Below are 17,877 nucleotides of genomic sequence, written 5' to 3'. Positions count from 1 at the left end.
CTCGTGGGTGCATCCCATCAGGGCCCATGGATTTGTGGGTGTCAATAAATTGTGCCATAACTAAAATAGACTGCATGCCTAAGAATTTTCTTAGTTGGTGGCATTAAATAGAATATCCTCCTCATTTGTTGCAGGAAAGTCTCTGAGTGTCTGCCCAACCTTCTGACAGAGTGAGTTTATGTCAGGGATGTTGGAGGAAGGAGCAGGGGTTCCTTTATTCCCCACCAGACTCGTGATCATCTCATGCCCAGCCATCCTCAGCATCCAGAGAGGACCAGGTGCTGCCACACAGAGCTCTTCTTAAACAGCTGGAGCCACCTTTCATCTAGGGGAGACAATCCTGTCTGAAGGAATGAAACTGGTGATCAAGTATTTCTTAGAAGGGAAGAAGAGCAGGCAATGACTGAGCACCATTGTTCTTCTCACTAATTAAATAATTACTCTGGTGTGATGTATATGTTCAAAAATCTGGACAACTCAGGCTTAATAATTCTTTTTCTCAGCTTTAGATCTCCTACATTGTATTTTTTAACACTTTATCTTCTCTTCCAAAAATCAAACATTCAATAATAATGATAGGATAAAAGACTGTTGGCTGGAAATGGGCGGCTTTGCCTGTATGTTCATAATTTTTAGTTTCAGCTGTAAAGGTACTGTGGGAGTCAGGGAAATAAGCTAGCATTTTAATTAGTGTTGAACTCTGTGTACATGTGTAAGTGCATGTGTCTGCGTGGGGGTCTGTCTGCAGAGTATTTCTACATCTGTGAGTAGATTTGCAGACAAAAGTTGAAAGAACACTGTCAGGGGAAAATTCTGCAGTATCTCCAGTTTAACAGAGGCAAGCTGTGAGTCTCTGTAGATTTTAAAGTCATAACTCTAGATAATTAATACATTTAATTAGCATAAAAGTTTACAAATGCAGCATTCTGGCAATAGGTTTTCACCTCAGAACGTCTTGCTAAGTGACTATATTGGTAATTGTTATTGATTATTAACAGTAAGTCAGCTATTGCTGATTGATCTGCATTCAAAACAGATGCCTGCTACTCCTTGAGTAAACCTGTTGATCATGTATTTTTGAAGAGGATCATCTGTAAATTTTTATAACAACTTGCGAGAGCAACGTAGCAAATCTAGGACTGCATTTCTCCACATGAGCACCTCTTCTGGGAATACACAGGAGAGATTATTTTTCACGCCAGTGTATTAACTCCTATCTGCATAAAGAACTCTGGGAGAGATTTTTCAGGGTTGGCAAATAAAGCTGTTCGACACCGACGATAACCAAGAGAGATATATTCAAAATCAGTCAGTCTTCTGTTAGCCTTAGCCCCCAACTCAACAGCTGTATGTTGGCACATACCCCCATTTCCCCTATTACTCCCCTCCTCCACTTCATAGAGCATCTCGCAGCTTCTCCACACTCCCTTCACTCACTCCTGATTTTGAGTTTCAGAGACTGTTCCTTTCTCCTGGCAGATTTCTCACTGACCATGCTCCATACCGCGTTCTGCACTCCCCAGTCCTCAACCTTCCCAGTGCTTCTCTGGCATTTTTTTCCTCTGCACTTCATACAAGAGTCCCCTCGGTGTATTCAGCTTTTATCCACCCTCTGTAAATGCCTCAAAATTATCATTTTCTCATTCCAAGCTACTTCATCGGTGCTTCCCTTATTCCTTCTCCGGTTCCCTGCCACCAAAAATTTCCCCAAGCTCTTGAACAGAGAGATGATGTACTTTTTCTTCTTGGTACTCTAGAGTTCACTTGTCTTACCACCAATTTCTTTTCCTCTTGCTAGTGGCTCTTCAAGCAGTAGCTGCTCAGTTATCTGAAAAATCAGCCATTTTCACTGAAGCTCCCAACTGTGAGCTCATGGGCCAGACATTCAGAGCTTAGCATAAGATTGTCAGACCAGTGTCAGTTTGTTTTCCTGACACTGTTTAAAAAATCATACTTTTTGCTTGGTTATTTTTCTTGTGGTGTTTTTTATCATTCATGAAGTTTTTTATCATTCCAATTCCATTGCAGACCATTTGACATTGAATGATAACAGCTACAAAAAAGATGAGATTTTAAGCCGTCTTAGTTTTTACCAAAAACTAACAATGTTTGGAGGTCGCATAAAGCCAAAGAAAAATATGCTTTGAACTTTAAAATGCTTATGACCTGAACTAAATCTGACAGCAAAATAGAAACAGCATCTCTATATAGGAAGAGGGCCCACAGTTGTATTATAAGAAACTCTTATTTATCCTTTAAAGGACCTGTGCTCATATTTAAACATCCAGTCACACCCCCCACCACCTCCAAAGAGTGCAAAATATGCAAAAAGAGAGAATATCACTCAAAAAAACAGGAGACTATAAGATGATTACACACAGAATAGTCACTGTGAAGGCAAAAAATAAATGACAAGAAGTTCAAGAAGCTGTTTCTATCTTTAGACTACAAAGCAACAACCTCTGCATTCTACATTCAAAACTGTGCCAAAGTTTCTTCTATATAACAAGATCAACAAATAAATAAATGAATTAAAAATGGTAGCCACTGGAGAGAGGTTATTTCCTATTCATGTTAGTCCGACTACAAGAATGATTTTGATCATGGTATAATGAATGACTGAATTCACCAGAATCTATCCCAACGAACTTCAGTTCATTAAAAGTGCACTGTCTACCTAGTGCTGTTCCCACCTTGAGGAAGTTCAGCATGTTCACAAGACTCCGGTTTAGCAAAGTCCTTTCCCTAAGAACATACATAACCTTGCTGAGCGTAAGGGCACTGTGACTGCTGAATCGCAGGCCTGCCTCATCTCCTTTGCAGAAGGAAAATGTGAATTGTCCCACGGGGTCAACAGGAAATTCCCCCCAGGGATCAGTGTGCGTTGCGTATGCACATGTTGAAAGAAGCTGAGATGCACTAGTAGGACTATCCTACAGCATCAAACTTAGCTGCTGTGTTTTCTCCACTGTAAAACCCATCCAAGGGAGTTGGTACTGGTATTTGCAGAGGACACAGAAATATTTGAAAGCAATTTTTAGGGAATGCCCTGATGAGCTCCCGGATGGGAAAGAGAGAATAAATGCAAGAGGAAAAAAAGAAGTCAAGAAAGCAACTTCAGCAGAACAAAACTCTCAGCAATCAGTATCTTAATTACAGTTCTTGCCTACCAGATGAAACGTTTTGAAAGGTGAAACTCCCTCAGGTGATCAGTGCTGTAACTCCCACTCTTTCTGAACCCTCCATACATCTGCTAAGTGAAAAACTGTACAACTCAAACCACTCTCACCTGGAATCTCAGAATTGTCCTGAAAGCTGCTCAATGAATTTCTAAGAGAGGAAGAAAGCTTAAACTGGCAATATCCTTTAATGAAATGTCTTCTACCACATCATGGACAATATATTCAGTTCCTGAGTCATAAAAAACTACTGCAGTCATAAAAAATTAATGTAAATGTGCATTTTTTGCCTTAAGTTTTTGTTATTTTGCCATATATTAAAATGAAGCTTACACTGTGAGGAAATCTCCAAGGGAATGATAGAATACTCCAGTGTTGCTCATCCAAGCTGAAGAGGTGGTGCAATCATTAAAGCAGAAACAGGCACTTGTACTGCTACTGGTTTATACTTTGCTCAACCTGAAGTTTACCACCTTCTTTTTTCATATTCTTTTCCCCCATCTACCTAACTTTAGTCAAAGCTTTTAGATTTCTTCACTGAATGCAAACAAGAATGACTCAAACACATTGCATGCAAATCTGCAACTTTACTAGAGAGAATATGCCTGTGCAGAGCCACGATGAGTGATACCAGGTGAAATTTCCAAAGTGCTAGTACCAAACATTTCAGAATATTTTTAGAATAACATTAATACTAATCCCTTCGGAGAAAGAATTGATGTAGTATCAGAAGGGTTTGGGGTCTCATTCTCTCCCCTTTCATTCAGACCTTGCTTCACTGCTAATTTGATCTTCCTGGTAAGAGGAGTGTTGGCTCATCCCCTCCTCCCCTCACAGCTGGAATGGGGAGGCTAGGGAAGTTGCACCATCCTGGCTCTGAGAGGGGAAGCATGCAATTAATGTTGTGGATACTGCAATGTCTCTCTAGAATAAGGGCCTAATCATTTGAATTATTTATTCAATGTTATCTAAAATTCATTATTAATACTTGTAATTATTATATTTAGAATTACAACACCAATGTGCTATCCATATGGTGGTGCTCACTAGTATACAGGAACTAAGAAGACATGCTGTACTAAAACCATTTCCAGCTTTAAAGCAACACCAAGAAATTTGTAAAAGATTTCTGCAAAAGAAAGATGGTTCTGGTAACACTCACCCTGCACTGAGCAGGAAGATACTAGTAATATCCTAAAGCAGAAAACTAGCATAATGCAGATCGTATTTGTGTATGAAAACCTGAGATAATCTTGAATATAGGGCAGTGCTTCAATTCTGTCAGAATCTCCTACTTCAGTGTATGAATCTATGAAAATGATTCATGATCAAAATTTTAATAGCAGGGTGGGGGAGAAAGGAAGGAAGGTGACCATTTAATTTCATTATCTATCTATGGAATGATAAATTGTGGAAATGAGGGACACGTGTAATATTTTAATATATATCATATGTCCTGCAGGCTACCTATATAACACTTTGCTTTGTAAAAGGTAGGTTAACACAAAGGGATTATTAAAAAAATCCAGAAGGATAGGAAAAAGAATAACACAGACAGGGTAAGGCAGCCGTTGTAGATGGGGGTGCACTCAGCAGAAACTAGAAGCAATTCATAGGCGAGTAGCCCTAGAACAAATGTAAAGGGCTTTGAGAAAGCCCTCAGGCAGACAGACAGAAATGAAAAAAACAAAACACTGATATACTCCCTGCCAGACTGACTGGCAAATGGGAGATGCAGAGCTTGGAGCCAGTGAACTGGTGTATAATACCCAAAAGGATATTACAAGTTCCCTTGAAGCATAGTCTACAAAAAAGAGTGTACTGAGCTGAGGTATCCTACCAGATACTTGCTGTTATCTCCAGTTCTCTGCTTAAGATGCAACTATCACAGTTTCTGCAGCAGTAAGCTCTTTGGCAAGGTAGTGGCTTTTTGTTGCCCATTTTCAAGCCAAAATTGTGCCTCATGGCATGACAGGGAGGCTGAATTTGGTTGGCCCTCAGTTTCTCTACACACTTGGAAATGAAACTGCTTCAGAATAAAGAGTGGGATAGGCTCAGTAGGACTGATTTCTGCTGGTATAAAAGCTTTTTAATCCTGTTAATGCCCATCTCTCCAGCACGAGTTACTACTATTGGTTCTGCTTCTTTCCAAGAGTTTCAGGTTCACAGGATGCTTCAGAATTGTAAGTAAGGATGCAAAAGGGAGGTAGCCTTGAGCTGCCTTGAAAATTAAGAGAGAAATCTCCTAGTTTGCTCTCTTCCACTCACTCTGAGGATTGATCTGAGGACCTTTCCTGTGTCCTCGGCCATGAACCACATAAGTAGTTATGGTCTCTATGGAAATGCTTTGGTTGCTCCAAGAGAACCGTGTTCTCCAGTAGTAGGGAGTATGGAGCTACAATTAATAGGAGCAAGTCAGACATGTAGAAGTCTACAGGGATGGTATTGTGATTTTAGAAATTTAGAAAAAGCAGCTTTTCATGTTAATTGTGTTGGTTGCAGTTAAATGACTGTGAGGTGAGAAAAGATTCAGGAAAAAAAGTTAAATAAATGTGTAAAAAATTAAAACAGAATTCAGATAAAATTCTTTGCAATTATTTATAGTTGTGTTTTAGAAGAACTAGTAAGATCGATGCTTATCATTGATATATAACTTTTTCTCTTAGATGCATGTTGTACGTTCATCTAGGACCAGATCTATGCCTTGTGGGTGTGTGACCATTTATACAATTGCAGCCTGTTTTTAAAGAGAAGCAAGCCATAAGAAAACCTACTACAATGATAAAACTTTCTACACACTTCAAATTCTGGCATCATTGCTTTAATTTCTTAGTGAAGGAGACTTGTTCTCTAGAGCTCAATCCAGCACATAAAAAGTTGGAATGGGATTAATTTCAGTTTTCTTTGGCCACTGGAAATTTGTTATCTAATGTAAGCTAGTTGGCCAGGCTTAATTTACAGATCAGATTTTCCCTCTCCTGCCATATATGTCTACAATGATAGCCTGAATCATTTTGTGAAGTTATCTGCATCTCTTTATAGACTACAGGGACTCTCAGATTACTAACTTTGACTGGGCACCTAAGTTTTAGATGATGTAGAGCTTGTGAGATGACATTTCCTTGGCTAAACAAAGTATTTCAAGCAAGCCCATTGTCACAACTTTGCAATAATGAGGCGAAGGAGCATGGAAGAAATCCTCCTTTCCCTGTTCTCCCATGCAGGGTTGAGCACCAGCTTCATCTATTCACTTGCAAACTACCAGGAACAAAACAATTCTCTGTTGATGGCAATATGTATCTCTCCTTAATGGGGTTTGAAAGTAGGCAGGCAGGGCATGGCAGGATTTCTTCTGGTGCCCTTTCTTCTGGTATTTCTCCTGAGTGGAGAAGGGCGAGCACACTATACACACAATACAAGAACGCATCAGTGCCAATGGCAGAACTGGACCATCTGATGGGGCATCAAGTGTCTTAGAGGGTTCTCATGTCCCTTCCTTGATAGTAACCTATCATTAATAACCTAGTCTGTGGATATTGCAATCTCAGCGTGTTTTCAAAGCAACTTCATTTGTTTGCAGTTTGTCATCTGATAAATGAAATAATTTACTATTTTTACTGTTGCCAAACAAAAGTAAAAATAATTTGTTTTTGTAAGTAAAGAACTCCCTTCAAAAGTTGAAAGGCTTGTTCTCTGCATATACATATCTTGTGATATCTAATTCTTTTTTAAGGACTCAGCTGAAATTTAAATACTTTTTGTACCTAGAATTTGTAAATCACTTTCTCTTTGATCAGTGCGAGTTCATAAGCATTCGGCAGGTTTTCTGTGCTTTGTGGCTTGTATGGCTTTTCTTTTTTATCTGGTTTTGATACATTTTCTAATTTGCTTCTCTTACATGACATTTCTCAGTTCCTGCAGTTTGTTCTTGGAAATAATGAGGGCTTGCACTTGTTTAAAAAACACAGTAAAAAGAAATGGGAGAGACCTGGGGAGACAAATCCAGAAAATTCAGTGAATAGGCCTCTTAACCTGTCATGATCCTTAGCAGGACATATGAATAATAGCCACACTCTGGTTGTTTTTTCCCATGTCATCGACTCAAGATTCTTCTACATTTTTTCCTCATGCTTACCAGCAAGAAAATGAATGTGAGTTCATTTCAGTGTGAGCTGAAATCCATAAGGAACTCTGTCCTTTTAATATGTCCTGATAAACCTCAGGATAGCACTGTTCTGCCTGTGACATCTCTGAAAATTGATAAAAAGGGAGAAGGCTCTATTTTCAAATAAATCCCAAAGTTATTTGCTGCTGACATGCTAAATGGACAATTTCATGAGGGAACCTTTTGAATAAGAGCTTGTTCTTTTGGTGTATGGCACCACAGGTAAAACTGGAAAGGCTCGCTTTAAAGAGAGAGGACTTAATCATTTAGACATGTTATTTCACCAAACTGCTGGATGCCTTGAAAGGCTCAAAGGTAATGAACAAACAGGAATCTTCTCCACTGTAGCACAGTGTAGCAGTGTTCAACTAAGAGTACACCTCATCTAGCTGGTAGCAGCAAGATACTCTTATTCTGCAGTGGATCAGCTGGCAGAGTGAAACATGATGCTCAGTTTGCCACCATTTTCCATTAGCTGCTACCTATCCTACTGAATAGCTATTCAAAAGCAGAACTTGCAGGTATGTGAAACAGAGTGGTGATTACACTAACCATGCAGGACAGACCTGTGACACTGAACAAACCCTAAGCGTATTGTGCTTCAACCAAAATATATATAAAATCGGGCATCCAGATCAAACAGTTTGTTCAGCACACTAAAGTGATGCTGGAACGTTATTGTAATTTCCTTTCCAGACACCTGCCACATCCAGCCTCATTCTGACCAAAGCTTGGCTTCTGATGAAGCCAAATGAAGCTGCAAAGTTGTAAGGGCGATGCAGTTAACACTTGCCCCCTTAGAAAGAGAAAATGTGTTTCTATCAGCATGAAGCATGTTACTTGGAAGCACCCTCAGTGCCACAGGCCTGGCGCTGCTCCGAGCCGGGGCTCGAGCTGCAAAAGCCTCCTGGGAGACACCATGTCTCCACTACGGCTGGAAGAAATAGCTGAATGAAATTGTGCGGCCTACTTTAGTGAGGAAGCAGGTGGTTTTATTAAAATGTATGAACAGCAACATTTGTCAAAGGAGGAGGCTGAGTTACTCGTGTCTGAAATAAGTTTATTCAGCCTTTGATGGGAAAACTTTTATCAAATACATTATTCAATGGTATTATACAACCAGCACTAGAGAGAATATGTTTAGTCATACAGTCCTGAAACTTGCTGTCAGCTAATATAGAGTGCCGAATTTGGTCCAGCATTAGGGAGTGAATGAGACCATGTGAATTACCAGAAGCCTTTCTGTACATGCTGGATCCAAGGGTCTATAAGAAGTACTGGTCAGGAAGCTTTTAAAGAATTATTTTTTATTTAAAAAATAAGGATAAAATTATTATAGCAGGACTGTGGGGAAATAGGGGTTTGTGACGTAAAGCACAATTTAGAGATGTCTCAATATTAAATTAGCTATTGTGCAAGTTAAGTGAAAATTTGCCTAGAGTAGTCTTTGGATCATAGCTTGACAATGGTAATTTCTTTCTTTTTAAGTATTTGTAATTCTGGCTGGACACTGATGTAAAGGCAAACATTTGTAATAGAGCTACAAGTGAGAGAGAGAGCAGCGTTCATTCTTGTGCCATAATAAATAAGACCACTATTGTAGGACTGTGCATGAAAAATATGGATTTATATATGTGTGATTAATGAAAAATTATGATTTTTCACAAATACACCACAACAGTAGTCCTTCTTACACTATATGGTTAAAGTTGTCAGGGAAGAAACACTACTTCTATTGCTGAAATGGCTGCCACATTCAAAAATGCAAAGCTAGCTATACCAGCAAATTTTTTGCAGCAACAAATGCAGACGGATAGTATGGCAACTCCAACAGCAACCGGCTTAACACAGGTCTAGACACTTCTACATGCATTCATACATGCCTGACAATTCCTTGTCGCGCCACTGACACTTCCTTTCATAATAAATTCCTGGAGCTGCGGAGCTGCAGCTTAATCATGAAAAAACAATTCTGTCGTCACCAGATGTAATAGTAATGGAAACCTGTACACATTTCCTACACATCTGTAAATACTGAGGAGGAGTTAAGTTCCTGACTCACACACCATATATTCAACTCTTTATAATACTGCAATTTGAAAATCCATCTACCCAGTCCGATGAATCATTCAACTATTCTTTCTTTGTAGCACAGACAAAATTTAGTAGGGGGCTCTCTCAACGGCTTAGTGACTCACTAAACCTTTTTTTTTTTCTTTTTTTTTTTTTGCTACCAGTGCACTCATTTAAAAGTGAAAGGTCTAATACAGTTTTGTAGGTGAACATGCGAATGCTGACTGGTAGGACTTTGGCACAAAGGTATTGCTGAGGTGTGCTACCTTGAGGTGTAAATACCAATCAGCTCATTGGTGCAGTCTCTGATGGGGCGGTATATTTGCAACAGTAAAGTAATGGCTACACGTTTCTTCACTGTGCAACACTGCTGTCTTAGCTTCTTAGCCAATTTAAATCAGCATTGCGCTTTTGATGCCGGTTAAGATATGCCCAGCAGAATTACATTTCAGTTTGCAGCTGAGATGAGGCAGAAGGTGAAATGTGCTGGGACTTTCCTGACTAAATGTTCATGCCATGTTCACTGGCACTTGGATCATTTGGGGTTTTATGCTAATTGGTGGGAAGATGGGAAACAACAGGCTCCTCATGCTACAGCTGGGTGGTTTGGGCAAGAAGCTGTGAGGATGGAGAGCCACATTCAGCTCTCAGGTCTGCCCTGGTCTTCTAAAGCGCAGCGGAGTCCTGAACCAGACCTTTCACATCCTAAACAAGAATCCTAACTAACCAGCGAGTGACACCGCCTGCAGGCTAAGAAACTGGTGTTTTAACACAATTTTGGTTTGGTGAAAACTTTCAGTGTGGAATGAAAACAAAAACCAAACCCCAGAGTTTGCCACCGACTGGAGCCAGCAACTTCCATGGCGTCTAGCTGCTCCTGGGACCCTGCAACTTTCACACTTACCTTGGTGCAAATCAACAATTTTTGAAGTCAGTGGAGTTAATTTATAATACAACTAGTGCAAAAAAGAATTAACTTCTTAGCATTCATGATCAAGTAATACAGAAATGAACAAAAGGTTCTTTCCATCTGGGTTTTGCTCAGCTTTACAGTTGGACCATGACAATGCAGACACTGTCGTGAAAACTTACAGTCACAAACACTTGGATCTGGTCTTTCATTTTCTCAAGACATTTGCCACCTTATTTAAGCTGCAGGCTTAGTAACAAGTAACAAAATACAAGTTTTGATTAGAAACTGGATTCTCTCATGAATGTTTTGACAGCTTATTTGCATAAAATTTCTCATCATTAGAATGAGGATGAGAAAAACTCTCATCAGTTTGCTTTTCACCAAGAACATTCCTTAAGGCATAGAAACAAAGGTCAGATGAAATTCTGAGCTTGTCTTTTTAAAACATTCCCTAAGAAAGGAAAACATATGCAGAATACATGGAATTGTACTGAAATAAAAACAGTATGCTGAGAATACAAGATTGCAGAAAATGCTTGCAACATTTGTGGGAGTTTTAATTGCAAGCAAAACAACAGTTGCAGTGTTTATTTGAATTTTTTTTGAATTTGAATTTTTGTCTTGTGCAATTTCAGTAATACGGACAACCACCTGCCTCTGTACCTCAGAGTGTATAAATTTCTTATTAATCTCTCCCTCTTCAGAAAGTGAAATCATAATTTTTATTAGCTCTTTACTATGAAATCATGAGACAGCTCTGCTAGGTGGACAGGATGACAACTCTCAATTAAGACATTTGGAGGAATTTATTTACATTGGTCACTGGTAGATCTATGGTTCAGATGAGTTCATTTTGGTCTCTGATATTCACATCCAGCTATGGTGACTCACAAAACTGATTCTTTTCCTATTCATACCACCGTAAATCAAGGAGAAATACAGCCTAAAAAGGCGAAATTCAGCCTAAAAATAGAAAAATGGAGCAGGATCAAGACCATCATTTTATAATTCCACAGTTGCTGTGCTAACATCATAAAGGTCCTCACTCCCCTACCTTAATTAAACACAGAATTGTTTAAGGAAAATAGACAAATTGTTTAAGGAAAACAGACAGACCCTGATGCTTGACAATTTTTTGGACACAAATACTGTGATTACTTTAAATTCTTGAAAAGCAGTAAAAAGAGAAGATGGTTGTAATCTAAAAAAAGCACAAAAAATACACCACCTACTGCTGGTGCAATTTATTTCTGTCTATTTCTCTTATTTCCCTGCCTCTTCTCCTCCTTTTGACCTTCGAGCAGGTTCAGGAAGCTAACAAATTATTCTTCATTCTCAGCCTTTGGTTTTGTGACCTTTTCCTGATGTTTCATGTTGTGGTATGAAATTGTTGCACTGAATTATAACATTTGTGTGTTCAGGCAGATTGGGACACTGGAGAATTAAAAATAAATTAAAAGCAGCCAGGAGGCTGTTACATGTTTTACGTAGTGTTTAAAAATCATACATGATAGTATGTGATCAAGAGAAAATAAAAGGTAGTATGAGAAGGATATGCATGGAAATGGGGCTACTGAATGGCTGACAGAAGAAAAAATACTTAAAAAAAAAAACTTTTTAGAGCCAAATTCTACCCTTGGATACCTTTGTGCAACAATGAAAACTTTCGAATGGGTGTACAGGTTTTGGATAAACAAAACTATATAATCAGATGCAAGATAAAATTCCCATGCTCTGCCAAAAGCAAGTAGTCCATGCCTCAACTAAAATCCACTCACCTGTGAATGATGTGGTATCTCTGCAAATAATCCAGGGAAAGTGCCAGCTCACAAATGTACAGCTTAACAGTTCCTTCGTTAAAGTGGACGCTCTGCTGCAGATGGTAACGCAAATCTCCTCCAAGCAGGAGATCAACCACCATGAACATGTCCTCTTCATCTTGAAAAGAATACCTGGAAGGAAGAGTCACAGCTGAGGTGCCATGGTCAAAGAAACAGCCGCAGCCATGCCTTGGGGGTGTCTCTCAGAAGTAGATTTGTTCATGTTAAGGCCCTAATTTGCTCAGAAGTAACGCTCCAATTTCTCCACTGCTGTATGTAACACTTGAAGCCTGCAGTCCCCACCTGTGGCCAAACTTTGATGGTGGTGGGACTCTTTGCATATTCAAGGCAAGCAGAGCTTAAACTGCTGATGTATTGCTGTCTCGATTTCTTTGACCATAGATTAACACCTGAATGTTGATGAAACAGTATTTAAAATACCTTTCAGGTTTATGGGTTTTTAGATAACTGTATACTCATTCAGTTGGCCAAAATGGCCTTCTAAATAGCAGCAGTAAAAATAAGGCCAGTGAAACACACTTAGTTTTAATACACAAACAACTGTAGCTCCCTGCGTAAGAAAAGTATCGTGGCGGGATGTGAACCTTATATCCTGGGGGTATATTCTGAATTCAGTAAATGTACGTGATGTTCTCTTATTGCGTATTCTCTACAGCTTGCAGTGTAGCTCCAAATTCAATAAGAAATAAAACTGTAATTGTACTGCCTAACATTACATATTTTTTCAGTGTACGATTTATATCTTATAAAGTGACAGAGTCTTCATGGTTATTGAGCGAATTCTTCTGGATCTTTTCCCAGAACAGCACGCTGAATACTCTGAGGTCCAAATTCTGATCTGATTTAAATCCTGTAAATCCAAAGGTATAGACAGCCAATATATAGTGTATATAGTGCTTGGGCAAGCAGGAATTTCCATGTGTTTCTACTTACCTTGGGTATGCTGCCATTGCGCTATTTTCCTCTGATCTGAGTAAACTGACAGAAACTCTCTGGTTTTCATTTCTGAATGCTGACTTTCTAAGATACAGTATTTTAAAATTCCCAAATGGGGAATGGTGAATACCTTATTTCTAGTATGAAATCACTCTTGTCTGAGAAATAGTTTTAGTATTCGTTTGGACTTAAAGTTATATTAGCTTATATCAGTTGTAGATATGAACTGCTGAGAGGTGAACCACAATGATGCCTCTTCCATCACCTTTTATCCCATGAAGTGTCTAATATATGTTGACTACAGTTTTAAATAGTCTTCCTTTCAGTTGTAAAACATATACTAAAGAAATGAAACAGAGTGGGTTCTCAGAAAATCCATACCAAAAAAAAAAAAAAAAGCAGAAAAGTCTATATTAGATTATTTTAATTGGCAGCTACATACAGTTTCACTTTTATTCCCAGGCTTGCACTTTCTGAAATGAGGCACTGCTTAGGGGTTGTCACAGATGGTTCGTTTTGAATTTAAATGCTTTCTATTCTTTCAGCACACAGCTCTGAGAAGCAAGTGTCTCTAGGTACTCTGCTCTTCTGTCGCACTTCTGTATGCCTGCCAAATGCCAGGAGGGGAAAGCCATTTTATTTGCATTAAACTTACTTCTTAATAAGTCAAATCTCTGAAACAAAATAGTAAAGTAGGTGGCGCACGGTGTCTACTCACCTCCAGAGACTCAGAATTTCATAACACAAGAAAAGAGAAGGCTTCAATTATATTCAAATTACCCTGAACATTGTGCATTGCTGAGCCTGGAGCAATCTCAAAAGGAAGCTTAAATATGTAGTTGATGTTTAAGACTTTTTTTCTTTTTTGACACTGCTGTATTTTTAAATGGAGTAGTTGTAGCTATGAACACATGTAATGAGAGAGATTATTAAAGCAGTAACTGAAGGAAGAAATAAAGTAGATTTTGTCTGGTTCCTTTCTATATTAAAAAAAAAATGAAATCAAAAGTTACAGACTGAAAACTCTGTACTTAAATGTATAAATGAAATATTGTGTCTAGTCTGGGACTAAAGAGGTCTCACAGTGTCTAGAATCATGTGATTACATGTCAGTAGAAATAGTTTTGACGCAACTCTGGTCTTGAGAAGAAAAATGCCCTGAGTCATTTCTTTAATGATTCAGCTGTCAATGGTGAAGGCAGGGTAAAGAGTGACTGTTGTGAACTTCGTTTTAAATTCAACAACTACTCCCGTTCCCGGAAAAATGATGAGCTTATTTCAAAGCGTATCCATAAATGTTTAGTCCAGATAAAAGAGCCATCAGAACCATCCAGAAATAAATGTGAAATCTTGGCCCCACCCAAGCTGGAAATGGATTTTCACTCCAGGCTTGAGACTCTGCTGATGCACTCTGATTTCTGTACAGCCATACAGCGTGCACGGCAGGGAATGGTGGCACTTTATTATTTCCCAAGTAACTTCTTGGCGTGTCTGTGAATGGCGAATGATTTAAAAGAGAGATCAAAAAGTAGACATGGAAAGAGCTGGTACTCTGTCCCATTGTGTTATGTCAGAATATACCAATATTTGAATAGTCTTAGGGCATGTCTACAGAGTCAGGTGCAGAGGGTTGTGTGCTATTTCTGCTCACATGCTGTAACAACATAAGAGCAACCACCCTGGGTCAGTCTAGAGATTTATCCAACACGACAGTCACTGAAGAACAGATGCTCAAGGAAGAGTAAAGAGCGGTATGGCAATACATAACGCTTCCCCCCAGGACTCAGCCAGCCTCCGCCCATTCACAGCTCTGGGACTTTCTGGGACTTTTTTGGCATCTCAGGGAATCTAGGTTGGGAGGACGAGAGGTGGGTTTTGTCCTGGGAGCTGCCAGACCTGTTAGTGAATGATTGGGCTCCTGCTACAACATCTCGCCTCTCAGACAAACTGATTAACCTAATTGCAATCCTTACAAACACAGCTACAAGGCTTCTAGCGGAGACTGTACCCCTGGAACAACATAATTAGAATCCAAACAGACAAAAAAAGAATGAAGCCTGCAGAGATACAAAAGTATGGCTAACGCCTGCATTCACCAGCCTTCCTGTATCTGTCACAATCTGTAAATGGAGCACAGGCCAACTTTATTTAGGCATTAAAGCTAGAATGATAGTGCACACTGAGACACAGTTCTTACTGAGCTTTGTATACTCTCTCCAATGTTCTCCTCTCTCACTTGGAGCCAGATTTTTCTTTGTTATTTATGTTGATGTATATCTGTGGTAACTCTGTTGATCCTATTGTAAGTATTGTGTATTTATACAGCTTTGGCTGAGCATGAGCTGCATATGTCCAGTTAGAAAGAAAGGTACTGTGGGTGGACATGTTCAATATACAGAGTGGACATTTTCACTCTTGCTAAATTATATTGCACCCAACACACATCACTGTGCTAATGGTATGCATATAGCCAAGGATAATGGCATTTTCCTTGTACTGTCGATCCACTTGGCTCAAACCTGCATGGATGGCATTTCTCAGACTGCCAGGTTCAGATCATGATGAGATAAAAGGTGCTACAGACTGGAGATTTTCTGGAGGGTAAATGAGATTATTCCACTAAATTTCTATGCCTGAAACCTAGAGGAGGGCTGGGACATGTCAAGCAGCAGAAGGCCTCTGGTGGCCACTCCACTGAGTAGCTCCTGCAGCTAGCAAGTTTTAAACTGCTGAGCAGGAGTCCCTCCGGGTCCTGCGGTGCAGCTGGGAACTGACCACTGTTACTCCTGCGCTGCGCAGAGGACCCACAGAACTTGGTGCACCAACTCCTATGGGATTCATTTGTCATGGTCACAACCAGTTTTGTTCTCTGTCTCTCTCCCTTGTGCAAATCCAATATTCTTTCTTTACACAAAAAATGAAGTATTCCCTTTTAACATCTCTCTTTCCAATATTTCAAGAAATAAGTGGGTTTGATTTATTCGTCTAAGAACTGAAATTGACAGAAAGTGAAATATTGGCCCCCTGAAAAATGAATCTTTGAAAATATTGCTGTGGGTTGCAGAGGGTGGGGAGGGGCTCGTGGCAAATCAGCCAAGTGGAGATCAGCTCCTGGAGCAAGCGCTGTAATTTTAGTTTCATAAGCTTCTCATCTGCTCAAAGGCAAAAGACATACAAAAGGGCTGATTGATTCTGAAGTAAAATCAGAGGTTGTTTTGGATTTTTATGTTAACCAGGTAGCTGAGAAATACCTTACTGAATGAATTATGGCCTTGTGACTACTATTGAATACCATATTACTAAGTTACTGTAAAGCCACAGGTTTAATACTCACAGAAATGAGAGAATAAATGGCTTGTAGTTAATTGCTTTCTTTGGATTCAGGTTTGTTTGTTTTTTTCTTCAAAAAAGTAGCGTCATGAAGCAGTTGTAGGAAAACAATTCTAATTACAGTACTAGTCTCTGCTTTCTCTTGCTTAAAGAGAAGTTTTAATGCATTAGAATCAGCTTTCTTCAAATTAAGATAAAATAATAATGCCCCTAGCAACAACAAATTGGACTTTTGATTATTTTCAGGCTGGAAGATAAATTACAATTGAATAAACTCCTCCATGGAAACAAATTGAAACAAAGCACTTTCTGAATGAGTTACATTTGTTTTCATATTTATATCTCTCTATTTGTTTTTATAATATCTATATTTTTTGTATTTATATCATATTTTTATTTATTATTTATCTCTCTGTCTCTTTACGTAAGCAGTTACAGAAGAATTATTAAGATCATTTTTCCCCTTTATATTCCATCTTCTTTGTTAACCAGGGTAATTTTTCTTTGAAATCCTGCCAGACGAGGCACCCACTATCCAGCCTTCCTTTTTTCATATGTACTACCTGCGGAAAAGGACATTGTGATGGATATTTTATGTATAACTTTAATTTAAGAGTAAAAACATATTATAAAGACTTTGTCATTAAGCCCAAACCAAACTTTATAAATCTGAGGTCATCGGTAAAGGCAAGAAATGCACAATTCAGACATTCAACTAACCACAGCTCTGCTTTGTAGTGAATATGATAACTGATTAAGTCTTGGTAGCTCCTAATTAGAAATTTAAAGCAAGATCTTTTCCTTGTTTTCCCCTGGTAGTATTACGGGGAGGAGGTAATTTTTTTTAGCAATGCAAAACCCCACTGATCATAGATTTTCTTGTGCACTGGAAAAGTAGACAGAGCACACCAGAGACTGAAGTGCACTTTACAGATATTCAGTGTCACCAGAGCAGTGCAAAGCAGTGAACTGGAGCAGTACATTGGCGCCTAACTTTGCAGTTGAAATAAGGAACCCAAAGGGCTTAGGAAGGACTGGCCTTACGTCTCAGCGCTTTACGAGTTCCCTCTGCGAGCCCTGCTCAATCCTGCTGCAGAGCTGCTCAAAACTGGCCTGAATTAGCAATGCCTTGAGGAACCTTCAAACACAAACACATCCCAACAGAAAAAGCTTCTCTTTAACTCACATAATCCCATTCAGCTTGTCCAAGAGGGGGTAGGCAGTTGATGGTGTAACTCTCATTAACTGGTCAAACTGGTCTCTTTCAGAGAAGTCATGGGGCTATGTCTGGACTACATGGTTTCTCCTTTTAAACAGACTGTTCAAAAGTAGATTTTAGATTTTATGTAGGAGTGCAAATTCCAGAGCCCTTACCCCAAATCAGGGTTTTCATGGCTTCCAAGTCCCTGAGCAGGAATCTCCTGCTAATGTTTCCAAGGA

The 17,877-nt window shown here is 39.2% G+C and overlaps 1 protein-coding gene across 1 annotated transcript in view; it reads right to left on the bottom strand.

Annotated features, from left to right (window-relative positions):
* Positions 1-17,877, bottom strand: part of LOC112971908 (serine/threonine-protein kinase 32B) — a gene marked incomplete at its 3' end in the record, with an annotated part of 101,333 nt that overhangs the window by 24,904 nt on the left and 58,552 nt on the right. Inside the window, exon 3 of the mRNA XM_026077796.1 lies at positions 12,109-12,282. Coding sequence (XP_025933581.1) covers positions 12,109-12,282 — 174 coding nt within the window. The remainder of the gene's footprint in view (positions 1-12,108; positions 12,283-17,877) is intronic.

The sequence above is a fragment of the Apteryx rowi genome, unplaced genomic scaffold (assembly GCF_003343035.1).
Source record: "Apteryx rowi isolate R43461 unplaced genomic scaffold, aptRow1 scaffold_462, whole genome shotgun sequence".
NCBI lineage: Eukaryota > Metazoa > Chordata > Aves > Apterygiformes > Apterygidae > Apteryx > Apteryx rowi.
This window is presented reverse-complemented; position numbering and strand designations above follow the sequence as displayed.